The sequence below is a fragment of the Hypanus sabinus genome, chromosome 10, assembly GCF_030144855.1.
Source record: "Hypanus sabinus isolate sHypSab1 chromosome 10, sHypSab1.hap1, whole genome shotgun sequence".
NCBI classification, from domain to species: domain Eukaryota; kingdom Metazoa; phylum Chordata; class Chondrichthyes; order Myliobatiformes; family Dasyatidae; genus Hypanus; species Hypanus sabinus.
Genome location: NC_082715.1, coordinates 149222450 through 149245581, shown reverse-complemented (window position 1 = coordinate 149245581; position 23132 = coordinate 149222450). Strand labels below are relative to the sequence as shown.

Genomic DNA, 23132 nt, shown 5'->3' with positions numbered 1-23132 from the left:
GCCTTGTGAATTTTATTTTTGCCCATTCACTCAGTTTACAAGAGGCAAACACTACTGTACAGAACATTTTATTCACATTTTAACAATCATACATTACTCTGGTCTCTGTAGCCTCATCACTAAAATTAAATGGACACAACAGGAATCTTCACAATCCTTCGACAGGCAACGCCCACTTCAATATATACCTGGTAGAAAGGTAAAAGAGCATTTGGGCAATCACATAATGAAATGATTCAACATGGTTTTACAAAAAAGAAAAACACATTAGACTAACATAAAGGTACACACAACCAATGGACAGATTTAGGATTAGGATAGGATGCGAAAAACCGGTAACATACTACTTTCTTCAAAATAAACTTGAGGTGGTATTGCACAATCCAGTTTGATATTCACATAGACAATTACCAATAAGGAGAAATTGGGAACGAGGAGTCTCTCTTGGTTGACAGACTATAAATAATGCCCTCTCAAATGCATTGACACCTGTCCTATATGTGGTGACTGGAAATGTACTTCAAACTGGGGCTTATCTAGTGTGTACAGCTCCATCGTAACTTTGCTGCTTTTGTATACCATGTCTCAAATTAATATTAAATATCCCTTATGGCTTTTTAACCCTTATTGATTTGTTTTGGTAACTTTACCTTTTCATGATCCATCTGTTACTCCAATCCCTAGATGTCATCTATAATCTACAATCCTGCCTTATTACATCTTTCCAAATACACTATCTCATACTTGCCTACATTTAATGTCATTTGCTGTGGTTCTGCCCAATTAAAGAAACCGTAACGTAGATGTGGATGTGAGATTCAGAAATGTAGCTGCAAGTAAAGTCCAGTGGAATACTGGACTGGGCTGTAAATTGACAGGCTTTGGCAAGATTATTCCAACTGATGCTTGGTTTGTTTTAGGGCTTTATCAGGTAGCCAATGTCATTAAACCCATGTTTATGCACATTTTGCACCTACCGTGTGCAGAGCGACATTGCTTCAGCACCTCATTGAAACCATCACAGAGGGTTAGGTCATGCTGGTTCTGGGCACACTCCAGAAACTGTTTCATTTCATACTGGCAGGGTCTGAAGTCTTGGGAATGAGGTTGGGCTGGAGGGGCTGCCACTGGAGGCTCCTACAGGCAAAGACAAACTCATAAGAGAAAAGATTTCAAAGAAATCAAGTTATACAGTGACTAGACACAAACAGCAGGATCCGAGTATCTTTGGCATTTGTGTTTTAGCCATGACCTTTTGACTGGAGCATTAGGCACAAGCTGTGTGTTACCAAATATCTTCTGCAAGTTTAAATAATATACAAAAACATTCCATGAGTTGCAGGGTGAGGTAACAGCACAAAAACTAACGTTTAACTTAAACAAGCCCCACCAGACCCTGGAGTTCATGAAATTCTCTCACTAGACAAGATTTGACCTTTTCCTGTTTTCCCCTTGATAAATAGTGGCAAGGCAATGAAAAAACAACAGGAATGTGAAGGCCATGGCTTTGTTTTAAACACTGCATTTCACTGATTTATTTCCCAATGAACATCTTTTACTCACTGAATCTAGTTCATAACATTGGCACTTAGAGTCTCCTCAGAAAGATCCAGCACAGATCTGTCCCACCACACTTCCACTAATCCTACATCAACCCCATGTTTTTGTATTCTCCCCACATTTGCATCAATTCACTCCTGATACACACAGAAGCAGCGTCTCACAACTTAATCATTTATCAAACTGCACACCTTTGGGAGGTGGGAGGAAACTGGAGCAGGTGGCTACAGGGTGAATGCAGAATGGAGTGAATCTGGGCCTCTGGTGATGAGACAACTGCACAGGACCTATCAATATTTTCTAAAAGGAAAATGTAATCTTACAGCAAACCAGATGTTCCCCAATTTCCAGAACATAAGGGATAGACGCAATGTGCCAACCCTTGCTCTCACCCACCTACCTGGTAGGTGACATCTGCCTTGGCAGGCTCCGAGCCACTTCCACCACTGAAGGCCCCGGTCAGCGCGCTCCCCATGACGTGGCCCACTGCTGAGCCCACCGCCACTCCTGCTGCCGTGCTTGCCATCTGCGCCATTAGGCCCGGCTGCCGGGGCTGCATGGTTGGAGGAGCGACAGCAGCTGGAGGAGGGTGAGCAGGGGGAGCGGCTCGGGAAGGAGCAGGACGGCTGGAACACAAGACAACAGGAACCATTAGGAAGAAGGCTTAAGATGCAACAGTCAGCTGAGATAGAGTGGGAGGGCCCCATAACCAGCAGCACTTGAAGGAGCAAACGGAGGAGTGGGATTAGAGTTAGAAAGGTGGAGAAAAGTGGACCAGGGATTGGAGGGCAGGGGGAAGAAGAGTGAGGGGTGGGAGTGGGAGAAGGAATGGAGGCAGGAGTCAGGAATTCTGGAGGAACCCAGCAGGTCAGGCAGTGACTATGGAAATGAATAAATGGGCTAAGACGCTTCTTCAGGACTGAGGAGGAAAGGGAAAAACACAAGAATAAAAGGGTGGGGAGAGGGGAAGGAGGATAGCTAGAGGGCATAGGTGAAGCCAGGCGGGTTGGAAAGAAAAAGGGCTGGAAGAGGAGGCAATGCGGGCGAGGGCAGCATCAATGGTGGAGATGGGGAAACTGTTCTCTGAAGGAGGACATCTCTGATGTCCTGAAAAGGAAAGCCTCATGGTGGGAAATGATATGGCAGAAACAAAAGGAATGGAGAAAAGGGAATAGCATTTTTTACAGGAGACAGGTGGGAAAAGTTATAGCCAAGATTACTGTGGGAATCACTAAGTTTACAAAAGACATGAACCAGAGAATCTGTAGGCGCTGGAGATGTGCAGTCCTGAGGAAGGGTCAGCCTGAAAAGCAGACTGTTTGTTCACTCTTTACCATCAATGCTGCCTGCCCAGCTCTTGCGTGTTGTTAAGCTCCATGAAGTATGTCAGAGCCTGACTCCAGAGATGGAGACTGGAAGATCGAGAGAGGGGAGGGGAGGTGTCAGAGATGAAACAAGTGAATTTAAGGGCAGGGTGGAAGGTAAAGGCAAAGGATGAAGTTGACGAGCTCAGCATGGGTGTATAAAACAGCATTAAAGCAGTGGTAAATGTAGGAAAGCGCGGGGAAGGCTTGGAACATGGACTGCTGGTAGCGGCAGGGACCTTTAGGCAGAGTTGCAAAAGGCATAAGGGAAGACCGGGAAGAAAGCAGGGGAGGATTGGGATGAGGGGAGCCAGAGAATCTAAAATGCGGGTGAGGGAGGATGGGCAGAGAAACTGGGACCGGGACCGGGGGAAGGTGCAGTACGAGTGCGAGGACAAGGCCTCGGGAGCGGCGCTGACCCCGGGCCTGTGACCTCGATCTGCCCTTCAGTGAAGCGCGGGCAAGGTGGGAGGGGGTCACCGCCGCCACCTGCCACCCCAAGTCTTCTCAAAGCCTCGGGCCGGCGAGGCCAGGCCGGGCCAGGCCAGGCCGCCCCACTCCTCACCTCGCTCGGCTGCGGCTTCCGCGGGGCATGGCGACGGCTGTGAAGGACTCGACTGCGGCCGCACGGCAGCAAGTGCGCAATGCCTCACGGGATTGCGTGACCTCTGACGCAATCGCGGAACGCCCACAAGTACCTGGTGGCGTCGCACCACCTCCCAGCATGTAGGACTGAGGGAAAGAGGGCCTGGTCCGGCCCCGTGTGATTGATGTCGCTTTCTTCAGATAGCGGGTAAGGTTTATATTGCAAAGTAAATTTATTATAATAGTACGTTTATTTCACCAAGTACAACCCTGAGATTCATTTTCTTGCAGGCATTCACAGTAGAGCAAAAACGTGCAATAGAATCAATGAAAAACTGCACACAAAGAAACACTGACAAACACGCACTGTGCAAAAAGGAGCCAATGCAAATTAAAACAAATAATAATATTGGAAAACATCATTGGGAGAAATGTACATTATTCACAACCACCAACATTGAGTTGGGGTTTAACCTTAAGAGGCTGGTCTGACGTAATGACGTTATTACATAAAGATTTTTAGCGTGCTTTTGTGTTTAGAATTTGAAGTTCAATAAAATGTGTTTTATTTGCGAAAATCTACATCGGAGACCCCAATGCTCTAGGACGATTCTGGAGTTAGTGAACCTATCGGCTAACGCTCTCGCTTTGAAACTGCTGGAGTTTGGGGAGCAAAATGACGTCACTTGGTTTGTACAAGCTGAACGTAGTTTGCTCTGTAAAAAATCGCTGCCGATGACACCAAATTCTACTACATGGTAGCATCACTCAGAAACTCCACAGCTGTGAGAGTCGTCAGTCTGGGAACACTCACCTGAACACAATAACTACTGATGGCTGAAAACTCACCTTTCACAGACTTTTGGACTATCGGAATCTGAACGCACCAAACAGCTGGTCTCCCGATGCTAGGCCATCGGAGCTAATGCACCATGTGCTGTCTCCTCTGGGAAATTACCATCCATGTTTTATTTCTAAAGAACTCTTCATGCAGCAAGAGCCTCATCAAGTTCACATCGCCCACACTAATGCACCCATGAAGGACTATAGGGAGATTGCAAAAATGGCTGACAGTCTACACTCAGCAAGGCAGTGATGCATCATTTCTCCACCTCAATAAGCCTAATCAGCAAGGCCCCCAACATAAGGATGCCTGTGGCTGCGAAGCAGACAACGTCAGGTCTATACTTCTATCATGCTCACTTTGTTAAAACTGCTAGGAAGTTCCAACCGCTTTGTAGCTTTGGCAGTGCCAGTGCATTGGGACATCAGAGGTCTGTGAACACCATGGATTCCAGCTGCCAGGGCCGTCTACTGTTCATCACGGATACTCTTTCAGGCTGACATTTCCTCTGTGACATGGGTACTTGAGAGTGTGCTGTTAGCATCGCCGATTGATCAGAAGACAAAGAGTGACGAAGCCTCACTGGAGGCTGCCAACGGCTGCAAGATCCAGACCAACAGGACACGACCGGTGGCACTCTGCTTCACTGGGCAATGTTACCCATGGTACATTGTCCTGACTAATGTGGCGAGACCTCTGCTCAGTGCCAATTTCCTGTGTGTCCAAGGTCTGTTAGTCGATCTTAAGAACTGTTGGCTTGTGGATGTCATCAAGGACTGTGGGTCGTTACCCTGCTCCCCCAGTAAGATCCCCACAACGACTCTGTCAAGCACATACACCACCACATGTGAGTTTACTTGACTGCTGGGCGAATTCCCAAACCTCAGCAAGCCCAAACTCTGCACTACAGTCACAAAACATGGGGTCGAGCACCACATTTCTACAACTGGCCCACCAGTCCATGCCTTTTTGCCTAGATTGGACCCAGAAAGTGGAATTTGCTAACATGGAAAGACTTGGTAGTGTAGGTTGGGTCGAACAGTCCCTGAGCTTCACCCCTCCATATGGTCCCTAACTCCAATGCTGGTTGCCATCCATGTGGGGATTACTGACACTTTAATGAGGCCACCACCCCCAATCATTACCTGGTCTCACACATCCAAGACTTCTCGGTAGGTTTAGGGGAAAGTTGATTTTTTCCAAAGTTGGCCACGGGATTAGGGGCTACCATTAGGTGCCTGTGTGCTTGGAGGACATTCCCAAAACAGTTGTGACAACTCTGATCGGCTTCTTTGAGTTTCTGCGCATGCCATTTGGATTGAAGAATGCAGCATAGATTTTTCAATGGCTGATGGCCTCTGTATTAAAAAACATAGATTTTCTTTTTGTTTACCTGGATGACATACTAGTTATCAGTGCATCCCAATCTGAACACATACCTCAGCTCCGCACACTTTTTGAGCACTTAAGCCAATACTACTGATGCCTGCATGAACAATTCACTGGAGGCATGTGGCAGCAACTCAGCTTCTTCAGCTCTGCCCCCCCGAAAGGAAGTACAGCATTACAGCTTCTCAGTCTCTAGCTGGCTGTCCACCAGTTTAATTTTCTTCTGGAGAATCGCCATATCAGAGCATTCATTGATCATAAATCTCTCGTGCATGTGATGTGCATGTCAGACTCACCTGATGTGCCACCTGGCCGACATTTCCGAGTTCACAACCGATGTACAATGTACCAAAGGGAATAATAATTCCATGGCCGATTGGCTCTCATGGACCGTTGTTGAGGATGTGCATGTAGGGGTTGATGCTGCCAAGCTACTGACCCAGAGGTCCAGGCTTACTGAATAACAGTCACAGTTCTGCAGTTGGTTGACATTAAGTTCAAGGAAGTGGGGATTTCTCTCCAGTGCGATGTCTCAACCGGTCGCCCTCACCCCATCTGGAGATGGACTGTTTTTGATTCCATGCTGGGATTCCTCTTGCATCTGGGTGGAAAGCCTCACAGAAACAGGTTGCACTTGAGTTTGTTTGGCACCGCTTTAGAAGGGACTTGCATGTTTAGCCTGGCCTGAGTGCCAGTGAGCAAAAATTAACCATCAGGTCCAGGCGCCATTGGTCCCTTTTGAGGTCCCTGAGAGATGGTTTGACCATGTCAATACAGACCTTGTTGATCCTCTTCCCCCATCCCGCGGTTTCACACACCTCCTTACCATGGTGGACTGTACCACCAGGTGACCAGAGGTCATCCCTCCAGCCCCCTGCATTTGTGGCTCAGGGATTCATCACATCTGGATCACTAGGTTTGGCATCCCATCTGACTGCAGTCCCCAGTTCATATCTGACCTCTGGGCTTTGATAGCTCAGAACCTCTGTGTTAGGCTGCATCACACCACAGCCTGTCACCCCCGGTTCCATGGCCTCTGCGAGCAAGTTCAACACTCCTTAAAGGCTGCTCTGAGGGCTTCCCTGACCGATCATGACCATCTCCGTGGGTCCTGCTGGGGCTCAGAACAGCTCCAAAAGAGAACCTGCAGTCGTCCACAACTGGGTTGGTATATGTGCAGCTGTTACTAGTGCCAGGTAATTTTATTCCTGATGCCACGACTGCTTGGTTGGCCTCCCAACAGCGTTCCACCCTCCTCTTGGCAAAAAGCACTCTTGGGTTCCTGTTGACTTACATTCTGTCTTGTTTGTTTTCGTCTGCCATGACACACACCAATCGGGAAAAAAGACTTTACCATCGATAAGAGTGGTATACCTGGACGTATTTCAGTAGATCGCCTTAAACCCTCACATGAAGATTTGGGGTATTCCTTTGCCATGCCCCTCCATCACAACATGACCATGAGCACCTCTGGACGAGCCAGAGGCACTTGATCTTCCTCCACCCATGGAACACAGGACCCGAGTCGGGTGGATCCCCTGAACTCCAGGCAGGTTCACAGTGCTGGTTTTAGTGAATTCTCGGGGGGGGGGGGGTGCAGTGTAGAGTAATGTAATTGGGAGAAATGTACATAGTTCACAACCACCAACATTGAGGGGGTTTCACTTTAAGAGGCTGATCTGACGTGGTGACATTATTACGCAAAGAGTTCCTAGTGTGCTGTTGTGTGTAGGTTTTCGAGTTCAATATAATGTGTTATGGGTTTCATTAAACATAAATCACCTCACTGTTTTATTCGTGAAAACCTACAACAATAATAATAATAATAAACAAATAAATAATACTGAGAACATGAGTGATAGATTCCTTGAAGTGAGGATTGTGTCTGTGATATCAGCTGGCTGATTTACTCTGGTTAACAAAGGATTTACTTCCTGGGTGTATCATATGGATTATGGGCAACTGATCATGAAAATCACGAAGAAAAATCATGCCCCTATCATGCCCCATTTTTAAAAATTGCCTATTTCTGCTATTTCAATTCATAATTCAGGTCAGATTAACTGATGCCAAGATTAGGAAAGGCATTTTTTGTTGGTCCACAAATCAGACAGGTCACTAATTCCAAGAACTTCTGGTGGGACTAGAGAAAATTCAAGGATGGTGTTGAAAATTTTCTTGGCAGCTACAAAGCACCGAACTATGTGCAGCTGGCTGACAACATGCTTCAAGCCTACAAAACCATGAAGAGCAACATGTCATTAAAGATTCATTTTCTGCATTCCCATTTAGCCTACTTCCCTTCAAATCTTCAGTGATGAGTAGGTCACTATGGTCATGGAGAACCGGTGTCAGGGCAACTGGAATCCATCAATCCTGGCTGATTATTGTAGGACATTTACAAGAAGCCTCAGACACTGAGTACAAACAAAAATCATCAACAAAACATTCTTAGCCTAGTTGAACGATTGCAATGCATCAGCATCATTATGCATTTAAGTGCATTATATTCAATACAAGTTAATTTGTTGTTTCTCCAAATTCCTATGTGATACATGTAGTCTGAAATTATATTTATGATCAACTTCAAACAGTCTATTATAAACAAAAAGATATTCTGAGGAAGCAAAACTTTCAAAAAAATGTTGTCCAGTGTTATAGAATCATAGTTTTTGCTTGTCTCATAGCAAAAACAGAAAAGACAATTTGACTTTCCATTCCCACACCAACGTGTCTGTCCATGAACTCTATACTGCCCCAATGTTGCCAAATGCAAATTGGAGGAGCAACAACTCATCTTCTGTCAGAGTAGTCTCCACCTGTTGTGTGAATATCGATTTCTCTAAATCTTCGTAACTACTTCCCTCTGTTTACGCCTCCCTTGGTGTCTTCCCCCATTCTGATGGCTATCTCGCTCCTTCTGTTCTCATTCTTGCTAGGGAGTATTTTGGGGTGAGGACATATAGCGAACATTAATTTCATCAACCAGCTTTCAGATCTGAGTATGAATTGTAGATTAAATTTAAAATGCAACTTGGAACAGGAAGCAGACACTTAATTGATAATGTCTGCATATGCATGATGCAATTAACACCCATTCCATGAATAGGACTCAAGACCACAGCATGTAGAGTAAACTAAATATGGGAGACATTTAACTGAGATGTCTGCTTATGCATGATGTAATTGACAGCCCATTGCATGAATACAACAGTATTTAACACTCATTTTTTGGTGTGTGGGTGGGAAGATCCAGGTTTTTGAAAACTGCATGTGACTCAAAAGAAGCATTATGAGGGCATTGTAACCATAGAGATTGTTCTTTAACACATAAAAATGTACTGTAATGTTGGGTTGGAGAGTCGCTCTCTCCCCCTACCTCCCTCTCCCACCCTCTCTCCCTTTATTTCCATGAACTCTCCCCTTAGATTGTTACTTTTGTCCACATTAGGGGCAATTCACAGTGGCCAGTTAACATATTAATTCCACCAAGGATGGTCCCAAGCCTGGCTGTGAAAGGAGGAGAGTTAGATGTCAGGCTAGCAATCCCATTCTGTAAAAATCCAGAGCTACAGAAACACCAAGAGAAGCTCCAAAGCCTCACCCCTGGGAGAGAAAGGATCTTCACCTAGAAGATACCAAGAAGATGGACTACACCTGGGGACGGCTTGAAAGACTAGCCTAAGACTGAGCATTCTGATGAGCTGCTGTCAACACTCTATGCTCCAGTAGGGATGATGGGCTTGAGAAGAGAAGAGGCTAACACACCAGCTCTTAACCTTTGGGAATGTGGAATGAAACCGGAGCATCCGGGGAACCCCACATAGCCACAGGAGAATTTGCAAACTTCTCACATCTTCCTGCTTTTTACTACCGAGGTCAGGATTGGACCAGGTTTTGCAGTGCTGTGACACAGCAGTACTACCTGCTTCACTACAATACGTCTAGAAATATTGGAGAAGCAGATTGTTGTGTATTTGAATTTGCAAGGCATTCATTAAGGTGCCACATAAAAATTTTCACTCACATAGTGGCACATAGTGAGTGCTCCAGTGATTTGGCAGGTGCGTCCTGTGTCCTGGGCCATTGATGTGACTTTCAGCAGAAATGACACTGATTAACTGACTTCTACCAGCTGGTTTCTCACAAAATGCTCTTCTAATCTATGTGAAGGGCCAGTGTCTGATCTCATGGCTGGGAACATATCTCTTCCTGTTTTTTTTTTCTGACTGGGAATCTGATTCTGAAACGACTTAAAAGAATGGTTGTAAAGGGAGGGCTGTCTCGTCATCAGCAGTTGCTTCAATGACAGCCTTGGTGATGGCCTTTCCCATGATGCTCAGCCATGGGAGTCAATCTGGTTGACTCTTCATAATTCTCTGCTGCTTGACATTGTACACCACTCTTATCTGCGAGAAAGATTGAAGCCTATCGCAAATGGTTTCATATCCCTTTATGTCCAACCTGCCCTGAAATCAATTTATCGTGTTCTTAAGTATATTCAGTGGATAGCCTCCATTGTAATGTTTGGATCTATTTGTTTTAGGGCATTGACCCCCCCACACTACATATTGATTTGTTGTTTACGCACGCTCATTGCGCTAGAGTGTATGCACCAGTTAAAGCCGTCTTCCGTGTGCGTGCTTATACTTAATTGATATGTAGTTTTGCACAGACACAACAAATTGGCAACGAGTACGAGCCTGAATGTCTGAAAATATCACAAACTGTATCAACAGTTATGGGATGAAACAGCGAGAGTTAAGCAGCACAAGAAAGCCGAATAACCTGTTAACAGTGAAAGACATGCTAAGTTTAAGGCTGTGAGTCGTATATTGAGACTGTTGAACTGTAAAACAAACAACGTGGAGAGCAAAAGAAAAGCTTCTGCACTTCTTAGCTTAATGGGTGCAAGGATGCACAGTCTCTTATGCAACCTGGTAACCCCTGAAATGCCAGCAAGCAAGACTTCAACAAAATTGTTACAATTTTACAAAATCCTTTGAGCCCTAAACTGCTGGCAATTGCTTTGAGATTTAGATTTGTCAAAAGGAACCAGTTAAAAGATGAAAGCATTTCTGCGCAAACTTTCCCAGAGATAGACTTTCTGATGCAGCAAGGGACAGGCTTGCATGTGGCATGCATAGTGAAAGCACTCAAAAGAAGCTACTGTCAGAAAGAGGCCTAACATTAGAACGGGCATTGATGACTACAATATCGTTAGAGACTGCAGCAAAGGATCCAGATGAACTACAGAAAAGGTGGTTTGAACGTAAAATGCACAAAATGTCCCTGAATGGTGCAAAAAGTCAAAAATGTTATCAATGTAGTAAATCCTCCCGTTATACAAATGACTGTTGGTTCAAAGAAAAAGAGTCACAGACAAGGTCGCATAGAGAGAATTTACAAAGCAGACAGAAAGCACAACCAAATGAAAAGTGTCAGACACAAAATAAGCAAATGCATAAAGTTACCAAATGTAAAACAGAATCAGACAACATAGTGTCTGACAAAGGCGATCTGCCATGCCTAGAACTGCATAGTGTAACTGAAGCAGATCAAAAAATCATCTGGTGTGCCCGAAGTAAATGTGGAAATGGAGCTGGATACAGGATCAGCTTTGTTTATAATTCCAGACGCTGACTACAACAGACTGTTTTCTAAGATACCATTAGAAAAGATTTCAGTGATGCTAAAGACCAACACTGGTGGAAAAAAATGTCTTTCCAAGGCAAACTGAAAGTGAATGTGATGTATGGAGGCCAAGCATAACAGATTGAGCTTTATGTGTTGAAAAATGGAGTGCCAGCACTTTTTGGATGTGAATGGTTGAGCAAGATCCAACCAGGTTGGCACTCAATCCAAGCTCTCAGGCAATCAACAGGCAATGGCAGGCCATGAGTAGCACTAACCAGGGGCTGTCACAGCTTAAAGCTAATCAGAAGATGTTTGTGAAGGGAATAGATAAACTGATCAAAGAGTTGGCCAAAAGCTATCTGGGATGCCAAAAAGTTCAAAATGCACCCTCACAGGCACTGTTACACCCATGGGAGTGACCATCATCACCATGGCATAGAGTACATATTGACTTTGCCAGGCCACTCATGGACTGCATGTTCCTGATGGCTGTGGATGTTCATTCAAAGTGGCTGGAGGCTATACCAATGAAGTCAACCACTTCAGCAATGACTGTCTCCACTCTGAGGACTACCTTCACCAGAAACGGCTTACCAGCACAAATTTGGAGTGACAATGGACCACAATACACATTACAAAAAATCCTGTTCATGAAGAAAAATGGCATCAAACATTTCAAGTCAGCTCCTCACCATCCAGCAATGAATGTGTCAGATGAAAGGTTTATCCAAACCTTCGAGAAGTCGATTAAAGTGGTGGACAAGGAGAACATTTCATTACATCAAAAGACAGACAACTTCCTTTCTGTGTATTGGAACTCTGTTCGTGCAATGTCAAATCAAACACCTGCAATGCTGTTCATGAACAGGAATCTGAGATCTCGCATTGACCTCCTGAAACCAGGTCTACAGAGGGAAGTGCAGAATAAACAGTTCAGCCATTTGCTAAGTGAAGCAGCAAGGAGCTTCGAGATTGGACAGGAAGTCCTAGCATATGATTACTGAGAAGACAAGTGGACATCCGGTAGGATAACTACAAGAACTGGACCAGTGATGTACACAGTGGATGTTGGAGATCAGACATGGAGGTGTCATGTGGACCAGATACCGGATGCTCAATGGAAGGACACTACTGAGTTGACTGCATCCAATGAGATGGACACATTACAGCCAACAGATTTACCTCTCAGTGATGACAGCAATGTGACACCAGAAACCAAGAACGTTGTCTTAGACAAGACACCTACCAAACCCAGTGCCCCTCCACAGGTCCAGAGGCACGATCCTGAAAGAAAACAGACTGAATCTTTAGTATAGTGAAGTTAGTTATGGATTGTTATTGTGAAAGCATGCTTATTTGGAATGTGGGTTTATGAAAAGGAAATTGAATGCTTTGTACATATACAATTTTATGTTGCATTAATCTGAAGGATGAGGAAGTGTAACGTATGGATCTATTTCTTTTAGAGAAATGACCCCCCCCCCACTTAGCACTATGTACTGATCTGTTGTCTGTGCATGCACTTTGTGCCCTCTCTCTCTCGTTGCAATGTGAATACACTAGTTAAAGCCATTTCCTGTGTGTGCTTTTATTTAATATTATAGGTAGTTGTGCACAGACACAAGATCTACAGCCTTTTGTAAAAGAGAGTTCTGAGAGTTAGTCACTTTGAACTTTATCTCAATTCTAAACATCCTACCACACAGGCAGGGACACTTGTAGACTTTTCCTTTCCCTGCTTCTAGACACTTTCTTCCTGCATCCAACCCAGTGAGCCCATATTTCGGAGTAGAATTAGGCAGATGGAATTTAGTGCAGGCAAATGTGAGGTGTTGCACTTTAGGAGGAAAAGCAGGGTAGGATTTACTTAGTGAATGGTAGAGCATTGAGGAATGTGGCAGAACAGAGGGATCTGGGAATACAGATCCGTAATCCCTTGAAAGTGGCATCACAGGTAGATAGGGTTGTAAAGAGAGTTTTGTTTTGCAAATTGTCCTTAATTAATCACAGTAATGAGTACAGGAGTTGGGATTTTATGTTGACATTGTACAAGAAGTCGGTGAGGCCTAATTTTTGTGCAGTTCTGGTCATCAACCTAAGGAAAGGAAAGCAATAAGATTGAAAGAGTGCAGAGAAAATTTACAAGGATGTTGCTGGAACTTGAGGACCTGAGTTAAAGGGAAAGGTTGAATGGATTAGGACTTTATTCATTGGAGAAAAGTATGCAAAATTATGAGGGGCATTGATGAGGTAAGTGCAAGCAAACTTCTTCCACTGAGATTTGGTGGGACTAGAACTAGAGGTCATGAATTAAAAGTGAAATGTGAAATATTTAAGGGGAATTTTTCCCTCAGATGGTGGTGGGAGTGTGGAACAAGCTGCCAGCAGAAGTGGTGGATCTGGGTTTGATTTCAACATTTAAACAATGTTTGGATAAGTACACGAATGGGAATGGAGGACCATGGAGGTGCAGGTGAATGAGACGAGGTAGAATAATAGTTTGGCATAGACTGGATGGGCTGAATGGTTTGCTTCTATGCTGTAGTGCTTTATGACTCTATTCAGCCCATCGAGTCTGATCCACCATTCAATCATGGATTTTTTTCAAACCCATTTTCCTGCCTTCTCCCTGTAAAGCTTAACCCTCCTTAACCCCATCAATCTATGTCTTGTTCTCAGGTTCACCACCTGGCTGAAGAAATTCCTTCTTATCGTGATTTTAAAGACATGTCCCTTTATTGGGAGTACAGGCCAAGAGGCATCAAACTTTCCTCATAGGTTAAGCCGTTCATTCCTGGGATCATTCTGATGAACCTCTTCTGGACCCTCTCCAGGGCCAGCACATCCTTCCTTAGATACAGAGCCCAATTTTCCAAATGCAGTCTGGCCAACGCCTTACCATTTCTGCAGTACATCCTTGCTTTAATATTCTGATCTTCTAACTCCTGAGCCACCTCAGAATTTTGTGTGCTTTAATGAAGTCCCTTCTCATTTCCTGAAACTTCAGTGCACAGAGGCCTTGTTGAGCTAATATCTCTTCGTAAACTCCTACTATCACATTGTTTACATACATGAGTAAAAATCTTTATGTTACATCTCTGTCTAAGTGTGTAATCATAGTAATTTAAAATAATTTATAATAAATAGAACAGTCAACAGATATACACTCAAGTCGGCGTGAGTTAATCAGTCTGATAGCCTGGTGGAAGAAGCTGTCCCAGAGCCTGTTGGTCCTGTCTTTTATACTGCATTACCATTTCCCAGATGGTAGCAGCTGGAATAAGATTCTGTTTGGGGTGACTCGAGTCTCCAATGATCCTTTGGGCCTTTTTTTACACACCAGTCTTTGTAAATGTCCTGAGGTCTTTGTAACCGTCTGAGGTGAAAGAGGCACTGTTGTGCTTTTTTCACCGCACAGCTGGTGTGTACAGACCACGTGAGGTCCTCAGTGAAGTGGATGCCAAGGAACTTAAAGCTGTTTACCCTCTCAACCCCAGATCCATTGATGTCAACAGGGGTTAGCCCATCTATATTTGTAGCCAGGCATCCTTGTTCCTGCAGTCTAATGCTTTTGCGATGATGGCTGTAGTTAATTTGCTTTCCTAATTCTACGCTTTTGGTGACTGGTGTGCAGAGACATATGGCTTCCTTGGTGAACAGCGTAAACCAATGCTCAGGTGGTGAAGGCATCAGAGTTGAATAGTTGCCACAAAACATTCTTGTATCAGCAAATCTCGCAGCAGTGTGCCCAGGTCAGCCATTGTTTACAGGCTGTAAGGTACAGTACTATTTGTGTACAGCTTGTTGCTGGAGTGAGGCTGCTGTTAATGGAGGGTTCATATAATTAATAAACTGTACCCAATGACCTTGAGATTCAAATTCAGATTAGGATTTATTTATCACATGTACATCGAAACAGACAGTGAAATGTGTTGTTTGCGTCAACAACCAACACAACCTAGTGGTGTGCTGGGAGCAGCCCACAAGTGTCAGGATTTCTTGGCCACAATGCTCAGCAGAACAACACAGAACACAACAACCCCAAAGCAAATCCCTTTCCACCCTGCCTCCCAATCACCCACACACACACACGGGCAGTCCTCCAACTCTAGGGCAGGCTGCCAGGCTTCAGCTACTGGGCTTTGACTTCCAATCAACCTTCAGGCTCTGATCCCTAGACTCCAAACCCCAGGCTGAAATACGAGCACGCTGACTGACTAGCTCTTGTGTCTCCTGCTTACATGTCCTTCATGCGCAGAGTACAAGCCTGGATTATGTCCTTTGTCACCCATTTGCGTTGCTGGCTTTCAAATGCAGGTAGTTGAGAGCTTCACGTTCTTGGTCATAAACATGACCAACAGCGTGTCGTGATCCAATCACATAGGTGCTAGGGCGAAAGAGGAACATTAGTGCTTCTACCTCTTCAGAAGGCAAAGGATATATGATATGTCCCTGGTGACCCTTGCGAACTTTTACAGGTGCACCATAGAAAACATCCTGTTCAGAAGCTTCACAGCTTGGTATGGCAATTGCACTACCTGCACCCCGACATCAAACCCCGACACCACACCCCGACATCACAACTCACCACTACACCCCGACATCACACCTCACCACTACACCCCGACATCACACCTCACCACTACACCCCGACATCACACCTCACCACTACACCCCGACACCACACCCCGACACCACACCCCGACACCACACCCCGACACCACACCCCGACACCACACCCCGACACCACACCCCACCACTACACCCCGACACCACACCCCGACACCACACCCCGACACCACACCCCGACACCACACCCCGACACCACACCCCGACACCACACCCCGACACCACACCCCGACACCACACCCCGACACCACACCCCGACACCACACCCCGACACCACACCTCACCACTATACCACGACACCACACCTCACCACTATACCACGACACCACACCTCACCACTATACCACGACACCACACCTCACCACTATACCACGACACCACACCTCACCACTATACCACGACACCACACCTCACCACTATACCACGACATCACACCTCACCACTACATCACACCCCGACACGACACCTCACTGCCACACCCCAACATCACACCCCACCGCCACACTCCATCACACCCCACCGCCACACTCCATCACACCCCACCGCCGCACTCCATCACACCCCACCGCCACACTCCATCACACCCCACCGCCACACTCCATCACACCCCACCGCCACACTCCATCACACCCCACCGCCACATTCCATCACACCCCACCGCCACACTCCATCACACCCCACCGCCACACTCCATCACACCCCACCGCCACACCCCAACATCACACCCCAACATCACACCCCACCACCACACCCCACCACCACACCCCAACATCCCACCCCAACATCGCACCCCATCACCACACCCCAACATCACACCCCGACATCACACCTCCCCATCGCACCCCGACATCACACCTCCCCATCGCACCCCGACATCACACCTCCCCATCGCACCCCGACATCGCACCCCGACATCGCACCCCGACATCGCACCCCGACATCGCACCCCGACATCGCACCCCGACATCGCACCCCACCACCGCACCCCGACATCGCACCCCACCACCGCACCCCGACATCGCACCCCACCACCGCACCCCGACATCGCACCCCACCACCGCACCCCGACATCGCACCCCACCACCGCACCCCGACATCGCACCCCACCACCGCACCCCGACATCGCACCCCACCACCGCACCCCGACATCGCACCCCACCACCGCACCCCGACATCGCACCCCACCACCGCACCCCGACATCGCACCCCACCACCGCACCCCGACATCGCACCCCACCACCGCACCCCGACATCGCACCCCACCACCGCACCCCGACATCGCACCCCACCACCGCACCCCGACATCGCACCCCACCACCGCACCCCACCACCGCACCCCGACATCGCACCCCACCACCGCACCCCGACACCGCACCCCACCACCGCACCCCGACACCGCACCCCACCACCGCACCCCGACACCGCACCCCACCACCGCACCCCGACACCGCACCCCACCACCGCACCCCGACATCGCACCCCACCACCGCACCCCGACATCGCACCCCACCACCGCACCCCGACATCGCACCCCACCACCGCACCCCGACATCGCACCCCGACACCACACCCCGACACCACACCTCACCACTACATCACACCCCGACATCACACCTCACCACTACATCACACCCCGACGCGACACCCCGACGCGACACCCCAACACGACACCCCACCGCCACACTCCATCATACTCCATCACACCCCGACATCACACCTCCCCATCGCACCTCCCCATCACACCCCGACATCCCACCCCACCACCACACCCCGACACCACACCCCGACACCACACCTCACCACTACATCACACCCCGACATCACACCTCACCACTACATCACACCCCGACGCGACACCCCGACGCGACACCCCAACACGACACCCCACCGCCACACTCCATCACACCCCACCGCCACACTCCATCATACTCCATCACACCCCGACATCACACCTCCCCATCGCACCTCCCCATCACACCCCGACATCCCACCCCACCACCACACCCCGACACCACACCCCGACACCACACCCCAACACCACACCCCGACACCACACCCCGACACCACACCCCGACACCACACCCCAACACCACACCCCAACACCACACCCCACCACCACACCCTACCACCACACCCCAACACCACACCCCAACACCACACCCCACCACCACACCCCAACACCACACCCCAACACCACACCCCACCACCACACCCCAACATCACACCCCAACATCGCACCTCACCACCACACCCCAACATCGCACCCCAACATCACACCCCAACATCGCACCCCACCACCGCACCCCACCACCGCACCCCGACATCGCACCCCACCACCGCACCCCGACATCGCACCCCACCACCGCACCCCGACATCGCACCCCACCACCGCACCCCGACATCGCACCCCACCACCGCACCCCGACATCGCACCCCACCACCGCACCCCGACATCGCACCCCACCACCGCACCCCGACATCGCACCCCACCACCGCACCCCGACATCGCACCCCACCACCGCACCCCGACATCGCACCCCACCACCGCACCCCGACATCGCACCCCACCACCGCACCCCGACATCGCACCCCACCACCGCACCCCGACATCGCACCCCACCACCGCACCCCGACATCGCACCCCACCACCGCACCCCGACATCGCACCCCACCACCGCACCCCGACATCGCACCCCACCACCGCACCCCGACATCGCACCCCACCACCGCACCCCGACATCGCACCCCACCACCGCACCCCGACATCGCACCCCACCACCGCACCCCGACATCGCACCCCACCACCGCACCCCGACATCGCACCCCACCACCGCACCCCGACATCGCACCCCACCACCGCACCCCGACATCGCACCCCACCACCGCACCCCGACATCGCACCCCACCACCGCACCCCGACATCGCACCCCACCACCGCACCCCGACATCGCACCCCACCACCGCACCCCGACATCGCACCCCACCACCGCACCCCGACATCGCACCCCACCACCGCACCCCGACATCGCACCCCACCACCGCACCCCGACATCGCACCCCACCACCGCACCCCGACATCGCACCCCACCACCGCACCCCGACATCGCACCCCACCACCGCACCCCGACATCGCACCCCACCACCGCACCCCGACATCGCACCCCACCACCGCACCCCGACATCGCACCCCACCACCGCACCCCGACATCGCACCCCACCACCGCACCCCGACATCGCACCCCACCACCGCACCCCGACATCGCACCCCACCACCGCACCCCGACATCGCACCCCACCACCGCACCCCGACATCGCACCCCACCACCGCACCCCGACATCGCACCCCACCACCGCACCCCGACATCGCACCCCACCACCGCACCCCGACATCGAAACCCACCACCGCACCCCGACATCGAAACCCACCACCGCACCCCGACATCGCACCCCACCACCGCACCCCGACATCGCACCCCACCACCGCACCCCGACATCGCACCCCACCACCGCACCCCGACATCGCACCCCACCACCGCACCCCGACATCGCACCCCACCACCGCACCCCGACATCGCACCCCACCACCGCACCCCGACATCGCACCCCACCACCGCACCCCGACATCGCACCCCACCACCGCACCCCGACATCGCACCCCACCACCGCACCCCGACATCGCACCCCACCACCGCACCCCGACATCGCACCCCACCACCGCACCCCGACATCGCACCCCACCACCGCACCCCGACATCGCACCCCACCACCGCACCCCGACATCGCACCCCACCACCGCACCCCGACATCGCACCCCACCACCAGAGTCCAACATACCAGCAACACTACATCCCAACACATTATCAGCACCAGTCCACACACCTAATTACTTCCCAGCTCTCTACTTTATCCCTCCCCCCCCCATTTCTTATACCCCCTTGACCATCCCATGTTACTTCACTCCTGATGAAGGGTTTCGGCCCGAAACATCGTTATTACCTCCTCCCATAGATGCTGTCTGGCCTGCTGAGTTCTGCCAGCATTTTGTGTTTTTCAAAAGTCTGAAAGTATGTTTCACCGGGCTCAAGACTACTGAACCAGCCTCACAACCTCCTTGGCCCACTTTCACTCTCAGCAGCTAGGCAATGGATAACAGACCATGACTCCTGGTTTCACTGTGATGTCATGTGACTATGATACTGGAGAAAGCTGATGTGAGGTTGCTTGGGGCTGGTAGGGGGTTAAGCACAGTCCTGGGGACTTACTGCGGAAACAGATGAGATCCCGTGTCACTCTGATTTCAAGGAACTGCAGAGATTGTGGACACAGCTCTGCACATCACAGAAACCTCCCTTCCATGGACTTCTCATTACCTTGGTAAAGCCATGGACACTCACATGGGTCACAGCTATGCCTGCCTGCCTGTTGGCTACATGGAACAGCCTATGTTTGAAACCTACACTGGTATCTCTCCCCAATTTTTCCTACGCTACTTCGATGACTGCATTGGTGCTGCTTCCTGCACCCATGTGGAGCTCATCGACTTCATCAACTTTTCCTCTAACTTCCACTCTGCCCTCAAATTTACTTGGTCCATTTCTGACACCTCCCTCCCCTTCTTGATCTCACTGTCTCTATCTCTGAAGACAGCTTATCTACTGATGTCTATTATAAACTCATGGACTCTCGCAGCTACCTGGACTATACCTCTTCCCACCCTGTTACTTATAAAAACACCATCCCCTTCTCTCAATTCCTTCTTCTCTGTTGCATCTGCTCTCAGGATGAGGCTTTTTATTCTAGAACAAAGAAGATGTCCTCCTTTTTCAAAGAAAGGGGCTTTCCCTCCTCCACCATCAGCGCTGCCCTCAATGGCATCTCTTCCATTTCATGCATGTCTGCTCTTACCCCATTCTCCCACCATCCTACCCAGGATAGGATTCCTCTAGTCCTCACCTACCACCCCACCAGCCTCTGCGTCCAACACATAATTCTCCGAAATTTCTGCCACCTCCAAATGGATCCCAGCACCAAGCTCATCTTTCCCTCCCCCCCGCTTTCTGCTTTCCGCAGGGATCGCTCCCTACACGATTCTCTTGTTTGTTCGTCCCTCCCCTGGGATCTCCCTCCTGGCATTTATCCTTGCAAGTGGAACAAGTGCTACACCTGCCCCTGCACCTCCTCCCTCACTACCATTCAGTATCCCAAATGGTCCTTCCAGGTGAGGTGGGGTCATATACAATGTTCGGGGTAGCCTCCTGTATGTCAGTGAGACCCAATGTAGATTGGGAGACCGCTTCGCTGAGCTCTTACCAGAAAAAGCGGGATCTCACAGTGGCCACCCATTTTAATTTTATTTCCCATTCTCATTCCAATGTATCAATTCACAGCCTGCTCGACTGTCATGATGAAGCCAGACTCAGGTTGGAGGAACAACACCTTATATTCCGTCTGGGTGGCCTCCAACCTGATGGCATGAACGTTGATTTCCCAAACTTCTGGTAATGCCCCCCTGCCTTCACCATTCTTGTTCCTCTTTCCCTCTCTCACCTTATCTCCTTGCCTGCCCTTCTGGTGCTTCTCCGCCCCCCAACCTTCTTCCTTCTCCCATGGTCTTCTGTCCTCTCTATGAGATTCCCCCTTCTCCAGCCCTGTATCTCTTTCACCAACCAATTTCCCAGGTCTTTACTTCATCCCTCCCCCTCTGGTTTCACCTATCACCTTGAGTTTCTCTCTCACCTCTCCCACCTTTTAAAGCTACACCTCATTTTTTTCTCACCAGTTCTGATTAAGGGTCTCGGCCCAAACATCAACTGTACTCTTTTCCATAGATGCTGCCTGACCTGCGGAGTTCCTCCTGTATTTTGTGTGTGACTGAATAAGGGACTGTGGTCAGAGGAAATATGAGATGGGGTGCCAAACCGAACAAACCAGGTGCTGATGAACACCCGAGCCACGTCTGTGGCCAAATTCGATGCTGGAAGGATGACCCCTGGCCACCTGGGGATAAGGCCCACGATCGTAAAAAGGTGCATGAAACCACGGGAAGGGGAAAGAGGATCAATAAAATCAACGTTGACATGGTCAAACTGTCGCTCAGGGACCTCAAAAGGTGCCAGTGGCATCTGGACATCTTGGATAATTTTTCCCCCACTGTCACTCCACACAGGCTGCAGTCCAATCATGGTCATCCTTTCTCAGGGTGTGCCAAACAAACTTTAGTGCAACCCGTTTCTGTGAGGCCTTCCGGCCCGGATGCGAGAGCCCATGTATGGAGTCAAAAACAATCTGTCTCCAGTTTGCAGGAACTATGGAATGAGGGCAACCGGTTGAGATATCGCACAGGAGAGAAACCCTAGTTTCCCTGAACTTAGTGTCAGCCAACCGCAGGCCTGAGACCGGTGTTCAGTAAGACTGGACCTCTGGGTCAGTAGCTTGGTCAGCTGCCATGCCGGCATTATCAACCCCTATGTGTATGGTCACAATGGCTGGCTGTGAGAGGCAATCAGCCATGGCAGTATTTTTCCCTTTGGTATGTTGTGAACTTGGATATGTAGGCCAGGTAGAGTAGCTGCTGTACAGACCAAGGGTCTGATAGTTTGGCCATCGCGTACACAAGGGGTTCAGAGTTAACTATTGCTGTAAAATGATATACATCCTTTTGGGGACAGAGCTGCCGGCTGGAGAAGGTGAGCAGATGCCGCACACCTCCGACCAACTGTTCGTGCACAGCACCCACAGCATTGTCTGAAGAGTCAGTAGTAATGGCTGTGGGCCCGTTGGGGAGCGGGTGCACCAATGGGGTCACGTTAGAAAGAGCTTGTTTGGTATCATTAAATTCCCTGGCCATGTCTGCTGACCAGTAAAGCATGTGATTAGGGGTATTGCCTTTAAGCACAGTGTACAGGGGGAGCAAGATCATCAGCTCGCAGTTTAAGTCAAGATGATGATTTCCCAGAAGAGACTGCATGTCCATTAGTTCTAACGGTTTAGTATCGCTGAGACTGGGTAAGGAGAACAACGGTTTGGCATGCTCAGACACCGACAGTCCAAAAGTCTGTGAAAGGTAAATTTTCAGTGCTTGCTTTTTACCCTGTTCAGGTGGGTGTTCAAGCAGACTCACCACT

General features: G+C 49.4%; 2 protein-coding genes across 2 annotated transcripts; one reads left to right on the top strand and one right to left on the bottom strand.

The window, feature by feature from the left end:
- Positions 1-52: 52 nt before the first annotated feature.
- Positions 53-3649, bottom strand: chchd10 (coiled-coil-helix-coiled-coil-helix domain containing 10). The gene is made up of 4 exons (XM_059983230.1): positions 3490-3649; positions 1961-2186; positions 978-1137; positions 53-188 (listed from the first exon to the last, which is right to left on the bottom strand). The coding sequence occupies exons 1-4, from the start codon at positions 3516-3518 to the stop codon at positions 178-180; spliced, it is 426 nt and encodes a 141-aa protein (XP_059839213.1). The 5' UTR covers positions 3519-3649; the 3' UTR covers positions 53-177.
- LOC132401374 (uncharacterized) lies at positions 3623-22756 on the top strand. The gene is made up of 3 exons (XM_059983500.1): positions 3623-3717; positions 9194-17275; positions 22677-22756. The coding sequence occupies exons 2-3, from the start codon at positions 15826-15828 to the stop codon at positions 22754-22756; spliced, it is 1530 nt and encodes a 509-aa protein (XP_059839483.1). The 5' UTR covers positions 3623-3717; positions 9194-15825.
- Positions 22757-23132: the final 376 nt, after the last annotated feature.